Source organism: Ammospiza caudacuta, chromosome 28, assembly GCF_027887145.1.
Source record: "Ammospiza caudacuta isolate bAmmCau1 chromosome 28, bAmmCau1.pri, whole genome shotgun sequence".
Taxonomy (NCBI): domain Eukaryota; kingdom Metazoa; phylum Chordata; class Aves; order Passeriformes; family Passerellidae; genus Ammospiza; species Ammospiza caudacuta.
The window spans coordinates 3,312,433-3,338,998 of NC_080620.1; the positions used below are offsets into that span (position 1 = coordinate 3,312,433).

At 43.7% G+C, this 26,566-nt stretch overlaps 1 protein-coding gene across 1 annotated transcript in view; it reads left to right on the forward strand.

Moving 5' to 3' along the window:
- Window positions 1–26,566, forward strand: part of CPAMD8 (C3 and PZP like alpha-2-macroglobulin domain containing 8) — a 63,013-nt gene that overhangs the window by 33,570 nt on the left and 2,877 nt on the right. The window contains exons 28-41 of the mRNA XM_058821078.1: window positions 681–837; window positions 1,272–1,346; window positions 4,116–4,281; window positions 5,600–5,686; window positions 6,527–6,663; window positions 6,989–7,144; window positions 7,512–7,574; window positions 9,012–9,244; window positions 12,813–12,900; window positions 17,068–17,142; window positions 17,734–17,839; window positions 17,923–18,033; window positions 19,053–19,268; window positions 19,736–19,810. Of these exons, the coding sequence (XP_058677061.1) occupies window positions 681–837; window positions 1,272–1,346; window positions 4,116–4,281; window positions 5,600–5,686; window positions 6,527–6,663; window positions 6,989–7,144; window positions 7,512–7,574; window positions 9,012–9,244; window positions 12,813–12,900; window positions 17,068–17,142; window positions 17,734–17,839; window positions 17,923–18,033; window positions 19,053–19,268; window positions 19,736–19,810 (1,745 nt within the window). The remainder of the gene's footprint in view (window positions 1–680; window positions 838–1,271; window positions 1,347–4,115; window positions 4,282–5,599; window positions 5,687–6,526; window positions 6,664–6,988; window positions 7,145–7,511; window positions 7,575–9,011; window positions 9,245–12,812; window positions 12,901–17,067; window positions 17,143–17,733; window positions 17,840–17,922; window positions 18,034–19,052; window positions 19,269–19,735; window positions 19,811–26,566) is intronic.

Consider the following 26,566-nt stretch of genomic DNA (forward strand, 5'->3'; position numbering starts at 1 on the left):
ATGTCCCAGTCCCTGGATGTGAGATGTGGTGACACAGAATTACTCAACACTCCAAAAATCCCCTGCCAGGCAGCAGAGTTTGCTACCCTCCCATTCCTCAGGGGCCTGTAAATGCAATGACTCAATCCCCCCAAGCTGGCCAGTGCTCACTCTTGCTGTCAGAGGTTTAGAATTCCAAAAACATTTCTGGTGCTTTCTGAAGTCTTAATTCTGTATAGAGTGTAACACAGCTTCAGGATTGAGGAAGGGACCTGGATTTCTTATGAGAAATATTAATTCTTAGTTTTAAAATATTGATTCTTTGCTTAAAAACTTTAATAATTTGGGATAAAAAAGAACTATATTTCAGAGTGTGCCATAATTATGACAAATACACCTTTGAGTTCTACATTTCAATTTAGTTTGTGGACCTTTAATCCTTTTCTTATCCAAAGCCTGGACAGTGTTCAGGTGATTTTATGTCCCATTATTAAATTATTAATTTAATAATTATTAAATTATTAATTTAATAATTATTAAACCTCAATAATTTATTGTTATTGAGGTTTTAACAACAATATTTAGTGTTTCCCAACAAGATCTTTTTCAATTTGTGCTTTCTAAGAATATAATTTTTTCCTTACAGACACTTCAATCTGAATTTGTTTTTTTCAGTAAAGATGATTAATTCATTTTTCCAGGTTAACAGCTTTTGTCCTCAAGTCCTTTGCTCAGTCCCGTGGGTTTATTTTCATTGATCCCAAAGAGCTCACGGCTGCCAAAGACTGGATCATCCAGCACCAGAAAGAAGATGGTTCTTTCCCTGCTATGGGCAGGATACTAAACAAGGATATTCAGGTAAAAACCACCCAGGATCACTTTGCAGCAAGGACATTTTAAAAGTTATTACCAGGGCATGAAGTGGTGCAGTTTGAATGTGAATTTTGCACTTGAAAGGCTGGGATGCTGCAGGGAGAATCAGAGGAATTTCAGTTCAGAAAGGTCTATCAGAATGTGTTTGTGGGGTGTCCTCAGAGGATGGAAATCAAGGTGTGAAATCTTAAAAAATCCTGCATTAAATGAGTCCTCAGGCCTGGGACAGCTGGCTCCAAGCAATGTGGGCTTGAGTTCCTAAATTTTGTACTCCTTGTGTGCGAAGAAAAGAAATTTGGTGATGCTTCAGCTTCTCCTCCAGCTCTAACACATCCTTTGGATTGCTTCAAATTCTGTTTTTTTCCCCAGTGTCTTTTCTGTAGTTTTCATCCAGTGGTTTGTGTTGTTTGCCCTTCCAGGGTGGGATCCATGGGAAGATCTCCCTGACAGCTTATGTGGTTGCATCTCTTCTGGAAACAGGTGTCACTTCTGAGGTAACAAAAGCTCCAAAATTTCTCTCAATCCTTTCTTTATAAAATCTTCATTTTGCTGCTGTTTACCTTCAGAGGTTCTGTGCTCTCTGACAGCATCCAGGGAAGGGGAGGCTGCTGGAAAGCCTTGGGGCTGTTCTGAAGTTAAAGAATCTGTTCTGAAGTTGTTCAAGGTGGTCTCCCACCCTCCAACCATCAGCTCATGATTATTCCAGCAGAGCAAAACAATCCCCTGCAGCCCCATCCCTCAACCTCTCCCAGAAATTACTGCAAAAAGAGTTTTTCTGCCTCTTAGCTCCAAGCTGTGAGTGCAGCCTGTGCTGATCCTGCTCTTCTCTTGCCTGCAGGGACTCAGCAATCCTGGCTTGGTGCTAAAAGCAGTGTAACTTGGGGATCCAGAGAGCTCTTGTGGTCTGGCTTGGCTGCAGTGGCCAAAATGCTACTGCTGTCAGATTACAGAGCCTTTGGAGAGCTGAGCTCCTGCTCCGAGCTGGATTCAGGGCTCTGGAAGAAAATGTTGCTGTTCTTTGCAGGAACACTGCAAAAAAGAGAAGCAGCTATGTAGGAACAGCCAATTCCACTGGAAAAAAACCCCAAATTTCCAGTACAACTGGTGGTTTTGGGATTCCTCCTTAAAACTCCTGCTAACACAGTGCTCCTGCCCTCTGATGTGTTTCTGCCAGCATGCAGCTTCACTAGGATGGAGATGTTTAGATAAGATTGTGGTGGCACATTGCCACTGACCAGGACTGGGAAGATGCTCCCTTGCAGATGTTCCCCTGCCCTTCAGCCAATGGAGAGGGCAGGGGTGGCCTGGGAGGTGAAAAAAGGAGGTGCAGGGGATGCTGCAGCATCTTCTGGAGATCTGCTCTCACACCAAAGGCTCCATTCAGCACAACCCTGTGGGTTTGTGGATTGTCAGAGCAGCCAGTGCCCATTCAGGACCTCTGATAACCTCAGCACTCCTCACCCATCCCTGTGGAGCATGAAGAGTAAAATAAAACAGAATTGCTGCTGCAGGCAGATGCCCCCCTAAGCCCTTATCCTTGTTGGAGTGGAAGCTTTCAACCTTATTAAAAATTGAGAAAACCCTGCAGAGCTCCCAGAGGAGCTTCCTGCCTCCCTGTGAGCAGGGATGCGATGCTCTGTGTGGCAGGGCAGCCCCAGCAGTGCAGTTTCTGAGCATTCTAATGCTTTTCCTAGAGGAGATTCGTGAGTGTTCCTAATGATCTTAGCTAGGAAATGAGGAAGGGCAAGGTTAGCGCCACAGGGAAATCAAAGGAAACCAAATTACATCAAGTCCAATTAAATTGTTTCTATAAATTATCAGAGCCACGTTCCTGCATGGTGAGGTCATTGGGGGAGTTAATAAAACATGTTTGTTGGCTGCAGGGACCCCTGGGAACCTTGGCCTTTATTATCCTCTGGCGTCTGCCAGACGTGTCAGGAGCACAATCAAAGCTCCAGCACAGAGCTCACCCTGCCCTGCTCATCTGCTGCCTTGCAGGGCACACAATTTCTCCAGCTTTAGGGAGGGAAAAGTGTGTCGAAAAGTTAGCCTAAATCATTCTCACTCTGCTGTTGGCACTTTTTTTTTGTAATTTTTGATGCCTGGCTTTTCTCTGTTAGCCTAAATCATTCTTACTCTGCTTGTTTCACTTTTTTTTTTCTTTTTTGGAATTTTTGATGCATGGCATTTCTCAGGGTGTCCAATGTTTTCTCAAAGTGTCCATGCTGTTCTGCAGAGAGCAAAATGTATCTTTCTGAGTTGATTGTGTGGATTTTTGTTTGGATTTTGTTGTTGGTTTTTGTTTGGTTGCTATTGTATTTGCTGGGAAATGTCCCGACCGAGGCAGGAATGGAGAATCTGAGGCCATGTTCTCAGAAGGCGAATTTATTATTTTATAATACTGTATTATATTAAAGAATATTATTAGCATATTATATTAAAGAATATAATACTATAAAGAGTATAATTACTTTATAATACTATATTACAATACTATATTATAATACTATATTATATTAAAGAACATTATTACTTACTATAACATGTATTATAATATAATATTATAATTTATAGTATTATAGTATATAATACTATATTAGTATATACTATTAGTATTATAGTATATAATACTAATATAATATAGTATTATATAGTATAATATATAATATTATACTATATTTATAGTACATACTATTGTAATACCATATTATATTAAAGAATATTATTACTTACTATATAATATATATTATATTATAATATATAATAGTATAATATATATTATATAGTATAATATATAATATTATACTATATTTAGAATACATACCATTGTAATACTGTATTATATTAAAGAATATTATTACTTTATAATACTATATCATATTAAAGAACACTATATTAAGAATACAGAAAGGATACTTACAGAATGCTAAAAAGATAATTAAAAACTTGTGGCTCTCTGCAGAGTCCCAACACAGCTTGACACTGATTGGCCAATGAGTGAAAACAATTCACAGCAGAATCCAATGACACAATCCCCAAACACATTCCACATGAGCAAAACACAGGAGAAGCAAATGAGATAAGAATTGTTTTCCTTTTCTCTATGGCTTCCTAGCTTCCCAGGAATAAAATGGAGATTTTTTCAGAGAATGTGAATGCTACAAGTTGCCTTTTTTTTTTTTTTTAAACGTAACAAGTAATAAAGCAATCCCAACTCCTGAGACTGGTACATCTACCTGGGCCTCTTTCCCCTGTGAATATAGGAAGAAAGAACAGCTGTAGAAAAAGCAAAACACTTCCTGGAGTCCAACCTGTACTCAGCAGAAGATCCCTACACCACTGCCCTGAGCGCCTACGCCCTGACCCTGCTGCACAGCCCCAGCGCTGCTGCCACGCTGCGCAGGATGAACAGCATGGCCATCACCCAAGGTAGGAGCTGCTTGGCCTCACTGGGGCCTGGGATGGGAAAAAGGGGCAAAACCGGATGGGTTCTGTGCCATATGAGTTGATAAGGGAGATTGTGCCAGCTGAAGGTGAGCAGAGTTGTTTGGGAGTTTGTTGTGTTCCTGTGTTCTTCACTATTCTGCCCCCACACCATCCAAACACAGCCTGGATCATCTGAGCTGCTGGACAGGATGAGGGATGAGGGATTCCTCACTGACAGGTTCTGTAGTTTCACTGAAAGAGGCTGATTTTGGAAAAAAAAAGAAGAACAATCCCATCTCTCTGAAGCGAAAACATTTGTGTTCACATGGAAATCATCACAGTTTCCTTTGAGAGGAAAAGGGAGGAAAACCTTTTTTGCCATATGAGTTAACAAGGGAGATTCACTGTTTGGGAGTTTGTTGTGTTCCTGTTTTCTTCACTATTTTGCCCCCACACCATCCAAACACAGCCTGGATCATCTGAGCTGCTGGACAAGATGGGATCTGGAGGATCAAGGATTCCTCACTGACAGTTTCACTGAAAGAGGCTGATTTTGGAAAAAAAATGAAGAAAAATCCCATCTCTCTAAAGTGATAACATTTGTGTTCATATGGAAATCATCTCAGTTTCCTTTCACAAGCACATTTGGGCTGCCATGAAGCTCCTTTTTGCCCTCCTTAGGATCAGACCCTTGGTAGGATCCTTTAAACACTATCAGAACAGGAACACCAAGAGGACAAACACTAAATCTGGATTTTTTTCAGTACGTTAGAAAAGAAATATAAAAAGAAATATAAAGAGGCAAGATTTTCATACTAACCCAAGGTGGCACAGTTTGGCTTTGTAAGGCAAGGGTGCTCCTGGTTTTCTTTGGAGAGGGATCCACACATGTGGCTGATGCTGAAGGGAAGGCAAGTGCAGCAAAATCAGAGAATATTCTGAATTGTAGGGGACCAATTAATGAGTGAGTGTCCCACACAGAGATCAGAGCCACAGCCCTGGTGTTCAGTTCAATTCTCTAACCACTGGAATGATTTCGAGTTGTTCAGAGGCTCTGCAATGCCCTGCAACACCTCACATTCCCTGGTGGTGTGTTTTAATCCAAAATTAAAGAATCACCTGATTTTTTTGAATTATTGGATTGCATTTCATTGAATTGGATTACACTGAATTACCTCTGTCGTTGGATTACATCGAATTTTCTCTGCCATTCCAAAGGAGCTCCTTGCCCAGGCACTGGTGTCCAAAAAGAGGGGCAGGGAGCAAAAGTGGGATTTGACTGCTCTGATAACAGCCTTGTCCCTCTGCCCTCTTCTCCCAGATGGATTTACCCACTGGAGCCTCACAGGAACCCTTGTCACTGATGAAGACACCTTCATGGGGTTTAATGATGGACTCTCTCAATCAGGTAATTGGGAACCTGCAGGGCAGAGAAAAGGGAAGGGGCTGCCACGCCTGCCTGCAGGGAATTGTTTATAAAAAATATAGGGTATTCTGAAACTGTCAGTCAGGGAAGGGTTCAGAGAAAAGAGAGCTCAGAAAGGCAGGTAACATGATGCTGAAAGAATAAATGAGAGACAGAGCAAGATGTGGTTCAGACAGGACAGGTTTTTTAGCCCCAGATGTCTCATCAGCTTTCACTCCAGTTTTATAAAGACAGAATCCCAAGTGGTTCTCACTCTTCTGTCAGGGAGTAATAATTCAAAATGGAAATCTGTGGGAATTCAAATATGTTTAATTTTAGAGCTGTTTATCTATGTATTTTCAAGTGAACCTAAGGATTCACTGACTCTTCAGCTGATTTTTCTACACTTTGGCTGTCAAACCACAGAAAGTGAATGATGTTGGAATTTTCAAGCCACTTAAAGCCATTGACTCTTTGGATATGATTTTGGTGCAGCAATGCTCAGGAGGGATCTGACAGGATATTGTATGAAAATCTCTGGGGCAGAACAACAGTGTGGGCAGCAGCAGAGTAGAACTGGAGTGGGAGAGTGGGATGCAGTCAAGAAAAAGGAGTTTGTGTAAATATCTTAATTATTGGTTATCTATTGCCTGAAGGGAAGCTTTTGTTGAAAGCAAAGATGTTTTAGGGAGGTGCAAACATTTTAACTTCCCTTTTTACTTCTACAGATGCTTAACTTTTTAGAATTATTTTTAAGTTAATAAATATTCATAGAACTATCTCTAGACCTGGTGGTATTTTGATTTTTTTTTTTTTTTTTTTTTTAATTCACCCCTCTTTCAGTTGTTTCTGCAGAGGTGGAAATGACATCTTATGCCCTTCTGACCTACACACTGCTGGGAGACGTGGCCTCTGCACTCCCTGTGGTCAAGTGGCTCTCCCAGCAGAGGAATGCACTGGGAGGATTCTCCTCTACTCAGGTGGGCAGCCTCTGGAAAAGGTACCTGGGATGGATGCATTGGCAATTGATTCAGGAATGTGGAGTTTCCACCTTCCTGACATAAATTATTTGTGCTCTGGTAAGAAGGAAAACTTTCCATGGCTCTTTGCAGCTTCCTCTTCATACTGGTAATAAAAGGAACCCAGAGTTTGTCCTCACAGGTGCCTTTGATAGGAGAAGTGAGCAAAACCTGATGTTTCTATTGCCATATGAATTAATAAGGGAGATTCTGCCAGCTGGAGCTGTTTGGAAGCTTGCTGTGCTCCTTTTTCACTATTCTGATTTCTCCCTCTTCTGGCCCCCAGGACACCTGTGTGGCCCTGCAGGCTCTGGCTGAATATGCCATCCTTTCTTATGTTGGAGGAGTCAACCTGACCATTTCCTTGGCTTCCACAAACCTGGACTACCAGGAGACCTTTGAGCTTAACAAGATGAATAAAAAAGTCCTTCAGACTGCAGTGGTAGGTGGTTTTGTGCAGGGAGGTTTTTAAAGCAATCAGGTGAGCTGGGTTCTGAATGAGTACTTGGATCAGTGATGGGAAAAGCAGAAGTTAAGCACTGTGGGACTTTCTGTGGGTTTGTGCCTGGATTCTGCTGGGAAGGAGGCAGCACTCCTAATTAAAGGCATTTTTCACCATGACCAATGCCTGATGTTGATTTTGTGCTGCTGTTTGTCTCTGCTGTTGTAAGTGCAGGTGGTGAAGAGACTCAGCCATGCTCACTTCACTTCTGCATGTCCTTTATAAAGGTATTTTGTACAGAACAGAGCTAAATTTAATGTTCATTTCCATTCTGAGTGCCATGTCTTGTCTTGTGCATTCTCCCCAGATCCCCAGTATTCCAACAGGGCTGTTTGTGAGTGCCAAGGGTGAAGGATGCTGTCTGATGCAGGTGAGTTTGTCATGGGGCTGGAGAAGGCATGACAGCAGATGATCTCTAACCTCACAGCCTGATTGCTGCTTTTCTAATCCCACTTTGCAGCGAGGAAGGACTTACACTTGGGATTTCTCTCAAAATAATTCTGTAACTCTTGGTGTTGCTTTACTTTGGGAAGTGAATGTGAAGATGTCTATGTAAGCTCTGGTAGAGCTTAGATAGAGACAGAACTGTGTGTTATTGTAACAACAATTCCCCCTGAATGGGGAATAATTAACATTGACTCCATGACTCCAATAATTATCATTGACTCCATAATTGTGGAAGGCTGATCAATTGCTTTATTAAGCTATACTATATTATACTATACTATACAATTAAGAAACTCATAACCTTTATAGATTGTCTGATATAGTTTTAAGTTAATTGGTCAATCCAAACATCATCCAGTGTCCAATTAAGAAATCACCTGATCAATTGCTTTACTAAGTTATATTATACTACACTATTAAGAAACTCATAACCTTTACAGATTGTCTGATACAGTTTTAACTTAATTGGTCAATCAATCCAAACACCATCCAGTGTCCAATTAAGAAATCACCTGATCAATTGCTTTATTAAGCTATACTATACTATACTATTAAGCAACTCATAACCTTTACTGTCTGATATAGTTTTAAGTTAATTGGTCAATCAATTCAAACACCGTCCAGTGTCCAATTAAGAAATCACCCTTTGGTAAACAATCTCCATAACACATGTGCACAACAACAAGTGCAGCAAATGGAGATAAGAATTGTTTCTCATTCTCTTCTCTGAACTTTCTCACAGCTTCCCAGGAAAATCCTGGGAGAGAACTATGTCTCTCTGTGTTCAGAGGATATGTGATTGCCACATGTAGTAAAGCCTCTGTTGCCTGTCCCTCTGAGGAGGTCTTGTGTCTATGCTGGGTGTTTGTGGACAATTTTTTGTGTCAACATTACATTGGGTTACTGTGACCGTGTTCACAGGGGTCTCAGGTTGAGGGAAGAGATGAGGATCTGACTCCATGTTTCAGAAGGCTTGATTTATTATTTTATTATATATATTATATTAAAACTATACTAAGAGAATAGTAGAAAAGGTTTCATCAGAAGGCTGGCTAAGAATAGGAAAAAAAGGAATGATAATAAAGGCTTGTGGCTCAGACAGAGTCTGAGCCAGCTGGGCTGATTGGCCATTAATTAGAAACAACTCTATGGGACCAATCACAAATCCACCTGCTGCATTCCACAGCAGCAGATAACCAATGTTTACATTTTGTTCCTGAGGCCTCCCAGCTTCTCAGGAGGAAAAAATCCAAAATCCTAAGGAAAGGATTTCTCATGAAAGATGTCTGTGACAGATTACATTGGAGCTGTAATAACCCACCCTGATTAGATTTTTTTTTTTCACCTTTTCCCGCTGCAGATCGATGTCACTTACAACGTGCCTGACCCCTTAGCCAAGCCAGCCTTCCAGCTGCTGGTGAACCTGAAGGAGCCCAAGGCAGAGCAGCCCCTGCCAGCCCCGGCCCCGCTGCGCTCGGGCGCTGAGCGCCGCCCCGGAGCCCTGCACAGGGACAGGGCCCTGGGGGACGACGAGGACCCGGCCTCTGACCAGGACCAGCGAGAGTACAAAGTCATCCTGGAGACCTGCACCAGGTGGGAAATGCCGTTCCTGCCCCCCACAGAATGTTTGGTTTGCTGCTCTTGGTGTGCGTTGTCACCAAAGGGGTGTCAGGGACACTCAAAGGTGATACAGAGACTCCATCATCAGACGGCATGAAAAGTCCTTTATTTTAAAAAGTCCTTTATTAGAAATCCACAGTTCTTAGAGAAGCAATTTTCTTTTTTTCCCAAAAGAAAAAAAAAAAGGCAGAAATTTACTACTGGCCTCCTCTTTATATAAATATTATATATTTACACATAATACAGTTTGTAAATATATGTATTATTTATAGTGTATATATCCTGGAGACCTGCACCAGGTGGGAAATGCTGTTCCTGCCCCCCACAGAATGTTTGGTTTGCTGGTCTTGGTGTGCGTTGTCACCAAAGGGGTGTCAGGGACACTCAAAGGTGATACAGAGACTCCATCATCAGACGGCATGAAAAGTCCTTTATTTTAAAAAGTCCTTTATTAGAAATCCACAGTTCTTAGAGAAGCAATTTTCTTTTTTTCCCAAAAGAAAAAAAAGGCAGAAATTTACTTCTGGCCTCCTCTTTATACAAATATTATATGTTTATACATAATATAGTTTGTATATATATGTATTACTTATAGTGTAATACATATAATCTCCATTACTTGGAGACCTGCACCAGGTAGGAAATGCCAGTCCTGTTCATCAATGAGCTCTTGGTGTGCATTGTCACCGAAGGGGTATCGGGGACAGACAAAGGTGATAGAGAAACTCCATCATCAGGAAAGTCCTTTTTTATTAGAAATCCACAGTTCTTACAGAAGCAATTTTCTTTTTCCTCAAAAGAAAAAAAAAGGCAGAAATTTACTATTGCCCTCCTTTTTGTATAAAGATTTAATTTCTATAAATATATAATATTTAAATATTTAATATATATTAATAATAAATAATAAATAATAATATATATTTTAAATATATCTATATTATATATATAAAATATTTATACGTTTATACATAATGTAGTTTGTAAATATATATATTTTATATAGTGTATATATCTATATGTGTATAGATATATACACTATATATAATATATATATTATAGTGTTGTCTGTCAATCTTTGGCACATTTTTTAATCAATGCCAGAGTACCACTGAGCCAGACCAGGAAGAAGAGATTATCTGAAGAACTGGATTAATACTTACAGCTCCAAAATTAAAATTGACAAGGGCTGTGTTAGCTTTAAAGCTTTGCCAATAAGGGGAAGGAGCTGATGCTGAGACTGAATCAGCTCACACAGATCTAGGACCTGGTTGGCCTTTAGGAATCTTCTTTCACCTACTGGTCAAGAAGGGACAACTCCTTCTTATGTTATCACTGAGTTTCATTATTGCCTTTCCAAACCCTGAAAATGAAAAATGTGGTGTGATTTGCTTGTATAAGGATAAAAAGAAAAAGTTCTGGATTATTTTCACCACTTGGGTTGCAGGACAGAGTCATTCCAAGGTCATTCTTGATCTTTTCAGTGCCAATAAGAGAAATAAGAAAAAGACCTTGAGGTTTTATCATTGAGTTAATTATTGCCTCTCCAAACCCTGAAAATGACAAATGTGATGTGATTTGTTTGTATAAGGATGAAAGGAAAAACTTCTGGATTATTTTCTTTAAAGCTTCAAAGAGAAAGGTAAATTCAGCTGGTTGACTAATATCTTAATTGTGTCAATAGTTTTATAAATATTACTGACTTGACTTTGTTATTCAGAGCTAATTTCATGTTTGTGACCAGGAGCAGGGCAGGTGCTGCTTCCCTCCAACAGGAGAACTCCAGAGAGTGCCTCAGATGGAAATGGAAAATTGTGGCTGCCTTATCAGAGCTTAGTGGGAAACTCTGGCTCCCCTATCAGCTTCTGTCCCTTCCTTCCTGCAGAGGCAAGGGCACACAGGGACTGCAGAGCTGCAGGGCCCCAGGAAAAGCTGGGATTTGTTTTCCTTGGCCCAAACTTGCCCCTGGCCCACAGGGCTGTGTTGTGGCACAGGCACTGCCCCCAAGTGTCACTGTGCCAACCTCCTCTCCCCCTGCCCGAGCCCTCAGCCTGTTTTGGGGAGAGGCTCAAATTCCACAGTGCTGTCAGATGCTGAGGAGGTTGCCCTGCATCAGCACAACCTCTCTGCTGATAGCTCTGAAACTCCTGCCCTGGGAATTGCTGCAGCTGAGGCAGAAATTTGAGAGGAAGCCCAGTGCAGGGAGATGGATTGCTTGGAAAGGAAACAAAAGCAAATGAAATCTTCCTTTCCTCCCTTTCTCCCTGTAATGATGCTCTCAGCTCCATCATCATCATCTTGCTGGGGCAGTGTGAGGAGAGGAGTGCAGCTGAGGATGACAAGTGAGCTATTTTGGAGCTGGGGGTGTTCTCAGGATGTGATGAAGTGTTGTCATGGCCAGTGACATCCCTGGGGCACTGCTGAAGGGTTAGGGAGAGCCCATGGTGGAAAACAGAGCTGTGATGTGTAACAGAGGCTGGGGAGATGCAGGCAGAGGGATCCTGAATGATTTATTTGGGACTGTGGGTCTGTTTGAATACACTTTGCATGCTCTTGCATCCTTTTGTGCCCATTACCAAGAGGAGTGTGGAGTCAGATGGCAACTGAGAGATCCTGGATGATTTATTTGGGAATTGATGGATCCTGGATGATTTATTTGGGAATTGAGGGATCCTGGATAATTTATTTGGGAATTGAGGGATCCTGGATGATTTATTTGGGAGTGTGGCTCTGTTTGAATACACTTTGCATGCTCTTGCATGTTTTGATGCCCATTACCAAGAGGAGCATGGAGTTAGATGGGAATTGAGGAGGTTTAATGGCTCTGGGAACCCTGAGTGCCTCACCCAGAGCCACCTCATGCTACTGTGAGCCTTGGGCTGGGGTGTGGCAAAATTGAGATTTTGCCCCAACAGCCCTTCTCTCCACACCTTTCTGTGTGGGGGTTTTGTGCACATTTATAACAACTCAGTTTCAGAGATTTTTTCTGAGTTTTCAGTTATGCTCTAGAGGATGATACAGACAGTGATTTAACACCACTTTGCTGATTCATTAGCAAAAGCCCTTTTCTCAGTGCCAGGGGTGAAACAGGCATTTATGAAAGCCCAGGACTGAATGACCTTGCCTGGTGTTGGGAATTAGCATCCCTCTCCCACCACAGTCCATCCACAGCCCTTCTCTCAGGGTGGAGCAGAAGTTTCTTCTACTCCAGGGGTTTATTTCCTTCCCAAGTGTATTTTCTCAGTGATTAATTGAAAGATAAAGCAATCAGCCCCACAGATGGCTGCATCCCTCTGCTTTTCTGCATCCGTGTTCCAGGACATCTCCCACCCCCTGTGAGCTGGGCATCATTTTGTTAAATAAAAGCAGAAAAGAGGATTTTTAAAAACCAACTTGTGGCCTATGGCTTTCCCCAAGCATTTCAACAAGGAGAGCCTTTTAATATGATTTTTTTTTTTAAATTCTGGAGTTGGTTTCTCCATTCTGAGTTGTCCATGGATCTTGAGTTTGTTCCCATTTTCTCTCTTTTTGTTGCCATGGGAAGATGGCTGCACTCTGGATCTTCAAACATGGCTGTGTTGGAAGTGCCTCTGTTCTCGGGGTTTCGGGCAGATATTGAGAGCCTGGAGCAGGTAAGGGATGGGATTGGAATGGGGTGGGATTGGGTGGGATCAATGGGATGGGAACAATAGGATGGGATTTGGATGGAATCAGTGGGATGGGATGGGATCAATAGAATGGGGTAGGACCCATGGAATGGGATCAATGGGATGGGATGTGATTGATGGGATAGGATCCATGGAATAGGATCAGTGGGATGGGATTGATGGGATGGGATCAGTGGGATCCATGGGGATAGGATCGGTGGGATGGGATAGGATCAATAAGATGAATGTGATGGGATGGGATAGGATCAATGGCATGGAATCAATGGGGTGGGATGGGATCAATGGGATGGGATAGGATCAATAGTATCAGTGGGATGGGATGGGATCAGTGTGGTGGGATGGGATCACTGGGATGGAATCAATGGGATGGGATGGGATCAATGGGATGGGATAGGATCAATAGTATCAGTGGGATGGGATGGGATCACTGGGATGGGGGTGCAGTGTTTGGATGTGGATCTCTGCCTGGGAGGGGTTCCCTCTGAGGTGCAAGAAGAGCCCATTGAGTGTCAGAGCACTGAAAAGATGCAATTAAAATTGGGACAGGGGAGGAAGAGATTCCACTTGTCAAAAAATCTCTCTGAAATGAGGCAACAGAGCAAGCTGAGCAAACCCAGCCTGGCCAAGCCAAGGCTTTCCTGAGCCAGTGCACAGTAATTAACTGAGAGCCCTTGGAAAAGCTGAGGTGCAAATGTGCTCTAACAGGAGCTGTTTATGGCTGCTTAGTGAGCTGTGTTATCTCCAACATCTGGATCCCATTTCTTTGGAGGCTCTGTGTCTTGGAATTTTTTGCCCTTTTTATTATTTTTTTTCCTTCTCTCTGGGAGAACATGGAGTTTCTTGCAGCCAAGCTGAGGTGGACAGAATGTGCCTCGTGCCCAGCCAGCCCTTCAGGGCAGATGAACTGAAATCCTGAGCTTTGCTCTATATTTGTGGGAGTATTCCATTCATTACAACTCATTACATTTTGTGGAACGTTGCATTCACTGCTGGGGTTCTTATGCTGCAAAGATGTATTTTTTTTAAGGACTGTTTAACTGAAGAGGTGTAAAATTTTTGCCACCTTGAGAGCCTTTGGGCCTAAAAGGGGCTCCAGGAGAGCTGGAGAGGGACTGGGGACAAGGCATGGAGGGACAGGACACAGGGAATGGCTCCCACTGAAAAAGTGAGATTTAGACGGCAAAAAATCCCATTTAGATGGAATATTGGGAAGGAATTGTTCCCTGGCACAGCTGGGAGTGCTCACCTGGACAAGAGAAGGTTCCAGGGAGAGCTCAGAGTCCCTGGCAGGGCCTGAAGGGGCTCCAGGAGAGGGACTTGGGACAGGACACAGGGAATGGCCTCCACTGGAAAAAATGAAATTTAGATGGGAAAAAATCCCATTTAGATGGGAAAAAATCATATTTAGATGGGATATTGGGCAGGAATTGCTCCCTGGCAGGAGAGAAGGCTCCAGGGACATCACAGAGCCCCCTGAGGGCCCTAAAGGGGCTCCAGGAGAGGGACTGGGGACGAGGCCTGGAGGGACAGGACCCAGGGAATGGCTCCCACTGGAAAAGGGGAGATTTCTGTGGGATATTTGGAAGGAATTGCTCCCTTCGAGGGTGGGGAGGGGCTGGGATGGAATTCCCAGAGCAGCTGTGCTCTGGGATCCCTGGCAGTGCCCAAGGCCAGGCTGGACAGGGCTTGGAGGAGCCTGGGACAGTGGAAGGTGTCCCTGCCATGGCTGGGATGAGTTTTAAGGTCCCTTCCAACCATCCCTTTTGGGGATTTCTTCATGGCTATCAAACAAGGGCCCAACACAAAATTCACCCCCTGAAGCCTCACCGCGTACTTTGGACCCCACCTTGAGCAGAGCCAAGTCCCACCTTTGTCCCTGCTGCCTTTTCCCTGCCCTGCTGTGGAGGGGCTGGGCTGTAAATCAGCATTTTCTGGCATTTTTTTGGCATTTTGTGATTTTTCCCTCAGCCCAGGCTGGGAGCAGCCCCACGTGCAGCCCCAGGGCAGCTGTGCTTAATGAGGGCTCTGTGCACAGCCCACCACAAATCCTCCTAATAATGCTGGATGTCGACAGGGTCAGGAGGTCACCCTCGGCTGGGATAGATCAAACCCCAGCAGAAAAATGCACTTTTAGCTGAGCCCAGCAGTTCCCGGTGGCGCCGGCGTCTCCAGGCCCTCATAAAAGTCCTGTCTGCAGCCATGGGCTGCTGAAGGATAACAGCCACCAGCAGGGCCCTAAAATTATAAGGACAAATTAAATTGGCCCTTCCCATGTTGTGGGGGGCTTAAAGAGATGGTGCTTGGCTTGTTACAGGAGGAGCAGGGGTTACAAGTTGGAGCACTCTGCTGGTGGCAGGTTTGGGCAAATTTCAGTGTTCAGAAAGAAGCAGTGCTGCTTGTTTTGTGTCAATCTAAATTATAATTGTAGTTGTTATTATTATTACTATTATTATTATCATTACAATATTTGTTAGTAGTAATTATTTTTATAATTAATATTATATATTATATAGTATGCAGTATATATGATATATACTATATAATATATATATATCATAATATATATAATAATTATTATAATTATTTGTTCCCATTTCCACAGATTTTAGTCTGTGATCTCAGAGTAACTTAAGATATATATAATAAGATATATTAATGTTACATTATTATATATAATAATTATTAGATTTATTCATAATAATAATTGTTATTATGAAAATAATAATAATTATAATTATTTGTTCTCATTTTCACAGAGATTTTAGCCTACGATCTTAAAGTAACTTGAGAACATTAAAACCAAAATAAAAACAAAACAGAAACAAAAACACCAAAAATCAAAAACAAACCCCCTAAAACCCACAAAAACCCAAACAAACAAAAACTCACAAAATCCCCCCACAAGAATATGTTTAAAAATGGGGTTGTCTAACAGAGGTTGAAGTAATGGGACAGTTTAGAGAATAGAATTATAGAATAGAGTGCTCTGGCCCTATCTTGGCTCTCCAAACTTTGATTAAAACACAAAAATCCTTTTCCACAAACCCTCATCCTCCCCAGCTTCAGTTTTAAGTATTTTCCACATGCCAGATGCATTTTAATACAAATTATCAAAATAGTAATGCTCGATCAGGCAGGACAATCACCGTGTTGAGATGTTCCAAGGGCAGAAATCATGGGAGGAACTTTTGGAAAATTGAAAATGAAGTTTTGGAGATGTGGGAAGTGTCCTTAGATGGTGTGCAGATAAAAAGCATAAAAAGATAAAAATATAAGAAGAAGTGGGTCTGTGGGCCTGCCTGGTACAATGCAGACCCCAAATTCCAAATTTGGGGCCTGGAAGGGAGAGAAGCTGAGGAGCAGAGGCCTGGCCTGACCCCATTTGTCAAAGGGAGGGTGCCTGGGGCTTTTTCAAATGGCTGCTCTTCTCAAATGGGAGGATTAATTTTCCTGGCAGAAGAATGTTTTGGATTTTTCAGCTGCTGGGAGGAGGGGACCTTCAATACCCAGGGAGATTTCCTGGTGGTCTGAGGGGTGTAAAATAAATAAGAGCCTTCATTGAGTGGTTTGGGGTCTCTGGGGTCTTGCTGGAGCCTTGGCACTGAAAACAATCTGGGAGCTGCTGGGTGAGATCATGGATGAGGCAGCAGCAGAGTCCCAGGGGGATATGGAAGAGCCCTCAGCTGATGCACCTTGCAAGAATTCCTCAGCAGGACTCAGAAGTGGCTTTTCCCCCTCTGTCATGTGGCAGCAACTTCAATCCCTTTGCATTTTCTCACTCTTGCAAGAATTCCTCAGCAGGACAGGCAGGGACACACAGGTGGCTTTTCCCCCTCTGTCATGTGGCAGCAACTTCAATCCCTTTGCATTTTCCCTCTCTTGCAAGAATTCCTCAGCAGGACTCAGAAGTGGCTTTTCCCTTTCTGTCATGTGACAGCAATTTCAATCCCTTTGCATTTTTCCTCTCTTATGGAAACTCCATTTTCCAGCAGAAGAAATCCCTGGAGTTTAGTGTCTGATGAGTTTTCTAAGTAGCATGAAATCTTATTCTCTCATTTCTACCTGTTTTCTATAAAATGAGATTAAACTGAACACGATGACTTTTAATTTTTTTTTTTTTTTTGCCCACAGTTATTGATGAACAAGCAAATTGGGTTAAAAAGATATGAAGTGGAAGGAAGAAAAGTCCTGTTTTATTTTGATGAGGTAATGGCTTTGTTTCTTATAATTATGTTGGATTTTAATGAGAGGCAAATGAGCAGGGAATGAGGCACAGGCGCAGGGTTGGGATCCCTCAGGGGTGAGGATCACCCTGCAGCTTTAAGTGATTTTTGCTTGAGTTTCTTTTGCTGCAGGTGGGGTTGTGGTTTTGCTTGGAAACCAAAGTATAACAGAGACAGGTGATTTTCTTCACCCCATGGAGTAGTTTTGGGTGGATATCACTTAGATTTTTGCCTTGAAATAATCTGATTTTCAGGTCCAACTAGCAGTGCTAAATGCAGAATAATTTAAATCTCAGCACAGACCTGAGAGTGGAAGGTGAGATCTCTCTTGGCTTGATCAGCAGCAGGAAATTGTCTGTGGTTGTGGGCAAGCCAGGGAACACAGCTGGAGTGTCTGTGGCAAAAATGTGTTTTAAAGGTCAGCAAAGCATCCAGGTTTGGTTCACCCTGTTTGGTTTTTATTCATTGTCTCTGTTCTTGGGGTATTGTAGGTGTCTTTGCGCTTGGCATTCGGGGCATGTGCTGTGTTCATTTTCAAGCGTAGTTTTTGAGTGTTTTACCCCATTTCTCACAGATTCCCAGCCAGTGCATGACCTGTGTGAAGTTCCAAGCTTTCAGAGAGCACATAGTGGGGAAAACAGCCCCAGTTCCCATCAAGGTGTACGATTACTACGAGCCAGGTTGGTGCCTGTTCCCCTCTGATCCCTGATTGATCAGATCTCCAGGCAGGGGGCTCAGCTGTGATTTCTCCTCCTTGCTGCAGCTTTTGAAGCCACTCGTTTCTACAATGTGAGTGAGAACAGCCCCCTGGCCAGGGAGCTCTGTGATGGCCCGACCTGCAACGAGGTGGAAAGCTCAGCCAGCCAGTGGGTTGGTGAGTTACCCCAAAACCACACAGATCTTTAAGAAAAATGGGACCCACAACTGTTCTGGACTCAGAACATTTATATTCTGAGTTATAATATTTTATATTATATTTATATATAAATATATACAATTATATCTTATTCTTTATATTATTATATTTATTATATATTACTTATTATATTATTCTATTATTATTTATAATATTATAAATTAGATTTAGACAAATGCTGTGTTTCCCTCTCTGTGTTAGTAAAATTAAATTATATAATTTTATATTATATTTTATATAAATATATGAAATTATGTATTATATCATATTATAAATTATATTTAGAAAAATTGTTTGCTTTGCTCTCTGTGTTAGTACAATAAAATAATATCATTTCTATATTATATTTTTATATAAATATATAAAATTATATATTATTATATCATATTATATAATATTATAGATTCTATTTAGACAAATGTTGTGTTTCCCTCTCTGTGTTAGTGGAAATTTCACAAAGATTTGGGGGTTTGGCAGTGTTAAAGTCAGGACAAACAGAGCAGTGGTGCTCTTCAGGCACCAGAGTGACTGTGATTTGCTTCAGAGGCAAGAAAAATGTCTAATTCTAGAAGAACCTTCACAAGGGGAGGTGTGTCAGTAAACAAGGAGGTAAAAAATCCTCACCATGTAATTTGGTTTTCTTTCTCTCCAATACTTTGCAGTGGAGTTCCACAATTATCTGTAGGAAGATTGAACAATTTCATACATCCATGAAAGGAATAACTTGCCCCAGAAGCTGTTGTTCCTTTCTGTGCTCTGTGGCCAAAAACCAGCTGCTTTATCCCAAGTCAGGAAGCTGTTGCACCATGGCTCCTTCAAAAAGGCAACTTTGTTCCCACAGCTTTTAACTCGCTAAATTTGTACATCCCTCTTAGAAATCCTTGAGAATTCAACACAAAATTTAATCATCGGTGAACTATTTCCATTCCACCCTCCCTGTGCTGTGCAAAACTGACTGGGAATTGTTTAACCCCCAGGATTTGTCCACTCTGGCCCTTGCAACAACATCTTTGGCTGCCTGGAGGACGAGCACTTCGAGCAGTGCCTGTGCTCGCGGGACTGCGGCTACGACGGCGAGCCCGTGTGCGCCTCCGACGGCCTCATCTACCCCAACCACTGCCAGATGGAGGTGGCATCCTGCAGGAACAACACCAGGATAGAGCAGATGCCCATGTCTCAGTGTTCTTCTGCCTGTAGGTTTCGTTTCCTTCCCTTTTTTTTTGTCATGGTTCAGCTGCTGGATGTCAGAAATCGTCCTTTGAGCAAATTAATATTCCATACGTGTGGTAGGGATTCAGAGTTCTCTGATTCAGAACTTGCTCTGTGCTATTATTTTGCTGTTCATTGTACATAGATTAAGGGATAAGGGCAGCTGCTTTTCAGCTTGGAAAAACTGGTTTTCTGTTCTCATGGATACATGTTTTACCAGTCAGAATGAATTGAAGAGAAAATGGGTGATACTGTTTGATCTGAAGTGAATATTCCTGGATAAAAATTAAATCCAAAATTAAAGCAAGCTTTGGAGATTCTGCATGGGCTTTCAAGGAGTGTAGTATATCAGGGAACTGATTACTCCACCTCTGGAAATGCAAACCTTTACTAAAGAGGCATTATTAACGAATTATGTGACAAATGAGTTTATTTTTCTTCGTATTTGCAGCCAAGAACTTGCCAGAGGAAAGGGAGGCACACTCCCACACAGCTGAGCAGCCCAGTGTTCCCCAGACCCCAGCAGGTAATGCAATACTTTTGCATTTATCCAAAGGTTTTCTTAAATAGAGTTAAAGTTTGTCCTATCTCTGTACTAAGTACAAGTGGCTCTCAATCACATTTTAAATAAAGATGCTAAATTTCTCCATCTTATACAAAAGATAGAATATTCAGAAATCAGAAAAAAGTGAAGAGGTCAGGGAAGCTGAGGATGAGAGGTATTCAGTAGCAGACAGCTCTCCTACTTTTCCTTCCAGGAAATCATGCAGGAATCCTGCCCAGCTCAGCACCTGCAGGATTTAGATAATTATTTGTAGGAGTGGACAACTGACCCTCCTATTTTCTCAGCCTTGCTGTGTTTGAACAACACACTCTCTGTGATCTTTTCTTCCACTATTAAGCTGGAAAGATCCCATTGAAAGCCAGGCTGATGTAATGTGTTCCAACAAACAACTGACAAGAGCCCAAACCACTGCAAGGACTCAAATCCAGGTGGATTAACTTTGTCCCTGCAGTTCTGTACAAAAATGGGGCTGGCAGCCTTGGTTCTCTCTGTTTGGAATAAAGAGCCTTAATGAACAAAAATGTTAAGGTCAGTGGATGGAGTAGCCAGGAATTTGGCTGCTCATTTTATTTGGTGCTTATGTTCATGCACTTTTTTCCAAGGCTCGTGTCGAACTCGCTCATGGCTCACAATAAATCTCACCAAGAAGCAGTGGAGGGTCAATAGAATAGCTTGTTTCATGCTGTTTCTAGTAAATAAACTGGTCTAGATTTTTTTCCTGGCTGCTTTCCACTCATTAATTTTCCCCTGGCCTCCAACTCTCCCAACAAATTGGTAAAACCAGTTCAAGTCTTCAGGAGAAGAATTAAATTCAGGAGCTTTGTGGCTACTCATGTCCTCCTTGTGCACGAGAGTCAGACTAACAAATGTCCAAAAGGAGACACCAATCTGCTCTTTACTTTCTGGACAGCAGCTGATGGACAGTTTTCTTATTAAGGTGCAAAAATATGGTGAATATTCCATTATCACATTTTCTAATGGTCATTCAGTCTTAGTATTTAATATCTCTACTATTTTCCTCCCCCTTTTTTTTTTCCTGGGCTTGTTGTGAATATATTTATATCTTATTGCCCTTTATTCTATACACATGCCATGTGCTCAGCATGGAAAATTTGCAATCTGAACCCTTTCAAGCAGCATTCCCAAAGTGTTTCATTTGGGCACTGCTGGAATGTGAGGCCACACCAAGGTCTACAAAAATGGGGCTGCCATTACATAATTTTCAAATGAAAATTTGATATGATTACCTGGGGGAAAGAAATGATGGAACTTGATGGTAATCCACAATCAAAAAAATGTTTAGAACAGAGTTTTTGAAATAATCTGCATTGAAGTTAAAGGAAAATCCCTCTGTGGTTTTTGTTCTGAATTGGCAGAAACAGTGCTGGCTCAGAAGGAGCTCAAGGGGAAAATCTGATTATTTTGTGTGGCATTTTAATTCAGATTTTAGATGGACAAACTTGAGTGCCACAGGGATTTTTTGTCAAAGCACAAGCACTTGGCTTTGTCCTGGCATCTGGGAGTGCCCAAATTTCCTGGCAGGAGGATGCTGAGCTGGGAGCAGCCATGGCAGAATGAGCATTCAGGAATCAATCTGACTAAATCCCACCCCAGGAAAAGGGCCCAGCATGTGATTTTCATTAATCCTCAGGGCTCCTCTCAGGTCAAGCACACGGGACATGAATCAAAGAGCAGCACATGAATGAGCCCCTCCTCAGGCAGCCTCTCCTGGGCTGCTGGAGCATGTGATGGGGTTAAGTCGGCTCAGGTGCTCCAGCAGGGGCTCTGCTGAGCCGTGCCTGAATCTGGGACTTCCTAAAGGGCTGCAAAACTCCAGGAGCCGAATCAAGCTTAGGGCAGGTTGGTGTGAAACCATCTGGGTGTGTTAATCTGCAGGAAATGCTGGGTTTTCAGGGAGGCACGTGGTGTTTGTGTTGTCTGGGAGCCTCCTGAGTTTGCCATGCAGCTCAGCTTGGGCTGGTGGATGCTTTAATTGAATTCTTTGATTGAGGAGCAAGCAGCCTCCCAGCCATCAGTGGGAATTACAGGATGTGTTGGGGCTCCCTCTGGACCCACAGTGAAGTTCCACACACGCCAGTGGGTTTGCAGGAATAAATTCCAGCTGTTCAAGATGAGTAATTGAACAGAGATGGCCCTGAAAGGTCAGGATGCAGCTCTGTTGCTGTTGTCAGAACATTTTAAAATGCCTTCCCAAAGTCTGCAGAGAGGCAGAACGGCTGAGGTTTGACCTTAAAACTTTTTTTGAGCAGATGGGTGGGATCCTCTTTGCATCTGTAGATGCTCTGATTGCCAGGGAAGTGTGCAGGGTGACAGGACTCAGCTGTAATAACTCCTGTGTGAATCCCCTTCCTCAGCTGTTCCTTCTCAGGTGAATTACTGAGTCTCCAAAGGGTGGGACAGGATTGTGATGAGTGGGCCCAGCTCTGGGTGTGCTCGTGTGCCTTCACAGCCTGCTGCAATATTTGTTTGGATAGAAAACCCTTGAGAAGGAGCTGAATTACTGACTGGGATCTCACTGAATTTCTGGCTGTGCCTTTCCTGAGGTCCTTGTCACTCCTTGGCCACCAGGATCTGGGTGGATTTTGGAGCCTGTGGGATCCCCTGTAGCTCTGATGGTGTCTCTGTGATGCAGTGGTGCCTTGATTGCTCCCACACATCACTAACTCTGCTGTTCTTCTGCACACAGTGAGATAAAAGGGGGCAGATAGCACAGGGGATTCACTCTGCACCCTGAAAATCTCTCCTCTCACCAGACACCTCAGGTAAGGAGAGCCCCATCTCTATGGGGACATGTCCTGTGTGCCCTCAGCTGTGCCTCATTCCATAAAACAAGTGACAAAGCTGCAGGGACACCCTGAGGGAACAGCTCACCCAGTCACTGATCAGTGCAGGCAGCCAATTTTCTTTTGGGGAAGGTTTTGAGGCCAGGAAGCCACAGCAGAGCCATGGACTCCAGCCTGGATGAGGAGCTGAGGCACCTCTGCCCCAGCACAGTCACACAGCACTGAAATCTCCATCACTTTGTGTAGGGACAGCCCAGCACAGGCAGGAGCAGGAATTTCTCCTTTTCCCACACCCTGCAGCCTGTGCTGGTCCCTCTCAGCAGGCTGTGTCTCTGTGCTCCCTGTCCAAAGTAAAACTGTAAGATAAATCTGTGCCAAAGGTACTCAAGGCACAGCCACTGATGTTGGAGGACAATATTTTGCCATCACTGCTGTGATTCTGCATGGATTTGGTGGAAAACAACATCCAGGTGTGTGGGGCAGCAGTGCTGGGGTATCAGAGCAGGAACCCCCCCAGGCTCAGCTCTCTGGCCCCCTGCCTCTCCCCACAGCCATGCTCTTTGTACAATTCTTCTCCAATAATCAGAAAAGGCCAATGGCTGGAACTGGGAGAAAGTTCTATGTGGAATTATGACACTTTTGTTTGGTGGTGGTGTTTTGTTTGTGGATTTTTTTTTTTTTTTAATTAAATGCCATCACCCACACCAGCTCCTACCAGGAGCATCAGTCTGAGCTCTGCTTCCAGGTGGAATCATCCCCAAAATTCCCTGGCTGGTGTGTTCCCCACAGGGCTGCAGCTCTTTCAGGATTGACTGAGCTGGCACAGGGCTGGTTTTCCCTCTCCCCCCATCCCTGCTCAGCAAACATTGGCCGTGGCACAAACATTTGGGGCTGGGGCAGTGGTTTGTGTGCAGCAGGAAACCTCAGCCTGTGCTCTTTGCTTGAGCTCCAGAGCTGAATTCCTGGGAAGAGTCAGGCCTGTGATGTTCATCCCATCCCAGCAATCACCCATTCATAGAAGGAGCTCATGCTCTGGCAGGTTCTCCCAGGGAGGAGGCCAAGAAGGAGGGAACAGAGCCTGACTCCCCTGCCCAGAGCTGGGAGGATGTGGGAGGCAACAGGGAAGATCCTTCAGATATTTTCTTTCTAGAGAACAAACATTTTCAAAGGCCTTGATGAGTGTTCTCTCTAAATCAAGCCAGCTTTGGGCAGGCTGGGGATTTTTCCTCCCCTGCAATAATTCTGCCTCAGAGCTTGCTTTGGTTTGGATTAAAGCAGTGTACACAGGAAGGATGGACAGCTGAGCTGGCTCGAGGAGCACTTTAGGAAACACAAATCTGCTGCTGTTCCTGGAAGTTTTATCTGATGGGTTTGAACTTCAGCACCTCAGTGCTCAAAAAGGGGAACTTTTTTCAAACTACATTGCCCTTTATCTTGCAGTTTTGCCCTCTGGGTAGGGAGCACAGAGGCACAGCCTGCTGAGAGGGACCTGCCAGTGTCAGCACAGGCTGCAGGGAGTGGGAAAAGGAGAAATTCCTGCTCCTGCCTGTGCTGGGCTGTCCCTACACAAAGTGATGGAGATTTCAGTGCTGTGTGACTGTGCTGGGGCAGAGGTGCCTCAGCTCCTCATCCAGGCTGGAGTCCATGGCTCTGCTGTGGCTTCCTGGCCTCAAAACCTTCCCCAAAAGAAAATTGGCTGCCTGCACTGATCAGTGACTGGGTGAGCTGTTCCCTCAGGGTGTCCCTGCAGCTTTGTCACTTGCTTTATGGAATGAGGCACAGCTGAGGGCACACAGGACACGTCCCCATAGAGATGGGGCTCTCCTAACCTGAGGTGTCTGGTGAGGGGAGATTTTCAGGGTGCAGAGTGAACCCCCTGTGCCATCTGCCCTCTGCACGACACTTTCATCTCACTGTGTGCAGCTCTCAGGCTGATGGGCTTGAACTTCAGCACCTCAGTTAATTCCATGCTGGAAAAGGAGACATTTTTCAAACTACATTGCCCTTTGCCTCCCTTTATTTCCCTTTTCCCCCTTGTTTCTTTCTCTTTCTCCCCTTGTTTCTCCTTCTTTCTCCCCTTGTTTCTCCTTTCTCTCCTTCTTTCTCTCCTTGTTTCTCCTTCTTTTCCCCCTTGTTTCTTCTTCTTCCCCCCCTTGTTTTCTCATTTCCTCTCCTTGTTTCCCCCTCTTCCCACCTTTATTTGCCTTCCCCCTTTGTTTTCCCTTTTCTTCCTTATTTCCCCTCTCTTTCTTCCCCCTCTTTCATTTTATTCCAATTTCTCAGACTGGGAAATAGAAAACTCCTTTTGCAGCAGCTTCTCCCCTCCCCTATGAACCCCACCAATACCTTCCCTGGTATTGGAATAACTACCAATATTGCAGACAGGACGTGCCTGAGCTTGTCTGGCCCTTGCTGCTTGACCAAATAGTGGCACTGTGGTGTTTCACCCCACTTTTGGCTGGCTGGGTGTGTGGTGTTTTCCCCCACAGACACTTTTGGCTGTGGGATGTGTGGTGTTTCACCCCACAGACCCTTTAGGCTGTCTGAGTGTGTGGTGTTTGACCCCACAGACACTTTTGGCTGTGAGATGTGTGGTGTTTCACCCCACAGACCCTTTAGGCTGTCTGAGTGTGTGTTGTTTCACCCCACAGACACTTTTGGCTGGCTGGGTGTGTGGTGTTTCACCCCACAGACACTTTTGGCTATGGGATGTGTGGTGTTTCACCCCACAGACACTTTTGGCTGTGGGTGTGTGGTGTTTTACCCCACAGACACTTTTGGCTGTGGGTGTGTGGTGTTTTACCCCACAGACACTTTTGGCTGTGGGTGTGTGTTGTTTCACCCCACAGACACTTTGGGCTGGCTGGGTGTGTGGTGTTTCACCCCACAGACCCTTTTGGCTGTGGGTGTGTGGTGTTTCACCCCACAGACCCTTTAGGCTGGCTGGGTGCTGCAGCTGGGCCCGTGGGGACAATTCCAGGCCTGCAGGAGCTCTGGTGGTGCTGGGATGGAGCTTCCCCCCATAGCAGGGGCTGCTCCTTAGGTTTCCCTCTGTGGAGAAGCTTTAAGGTGAAGGAAAGGAGTCGGTTCTGATGGAGGGTTTGGATCCAGAGCTTTATTCTGGCCCACAGGCCTCTGAATGCAGCACCAGCTCCAACAGAACTCCCTGAGCCCGTGGTTGGTGTTCCTTTAACCCCAGGGAGAGGGGCAGGGAAGGGGCAGGGAGCCACCAAGCAGGGACAGGAGGGGAGGGACAAAGGGACAAAGGACACTTGGATGGCCCAATGTCCCCAGGGGTGTGGTGGCCTTCATAGGGGTCCCAGGATGAGGGAAGAGATGAGAATGTTGACTCCATGTTTCAGAAGGCTTATTTATTATTTTATGATGTATATTCTACTAAAACTATACTATAAGAATAGAAGAAAGGATTTCATCAGAAGGCTAGCTAAGAATAGAAAAAGAATTATAACAAAGGTTTGTGACTGATTGAGACAGTCTGGACAGCTGGAATGTGATTGGCCATTAATTAGAAAAAAATAACATGGACTAATCACAGATTTACCTGTTGCATTTTACAGCAGCAGATAATTATTGTTTACATTTTGTTCTTGAGGCCTCTCAGCTTCTCAGGGAAAAAAATCTTAAGGAAAGGATATTTCAGAAAATATCATGGCTACACAGGGGTAGAGGGCATCCTTTAATCTGCCTTCACCTTTGAATCTGCCAATTCCATACCCTTCTGGAATTCCAGAATTGGCAGACAGTGCTGGGAGGGGAAAGCAGAGGTGACTGACACACCTGGGAGGGAATTATTAGGGAGGGACCCAAGGTTTTGGGGGTAAACGCTGAAATCACAATGAAATACCCTGGTGTCCTTGACTAAAACCCCTTCCTGCTGCTGCCCTGCCCTGCT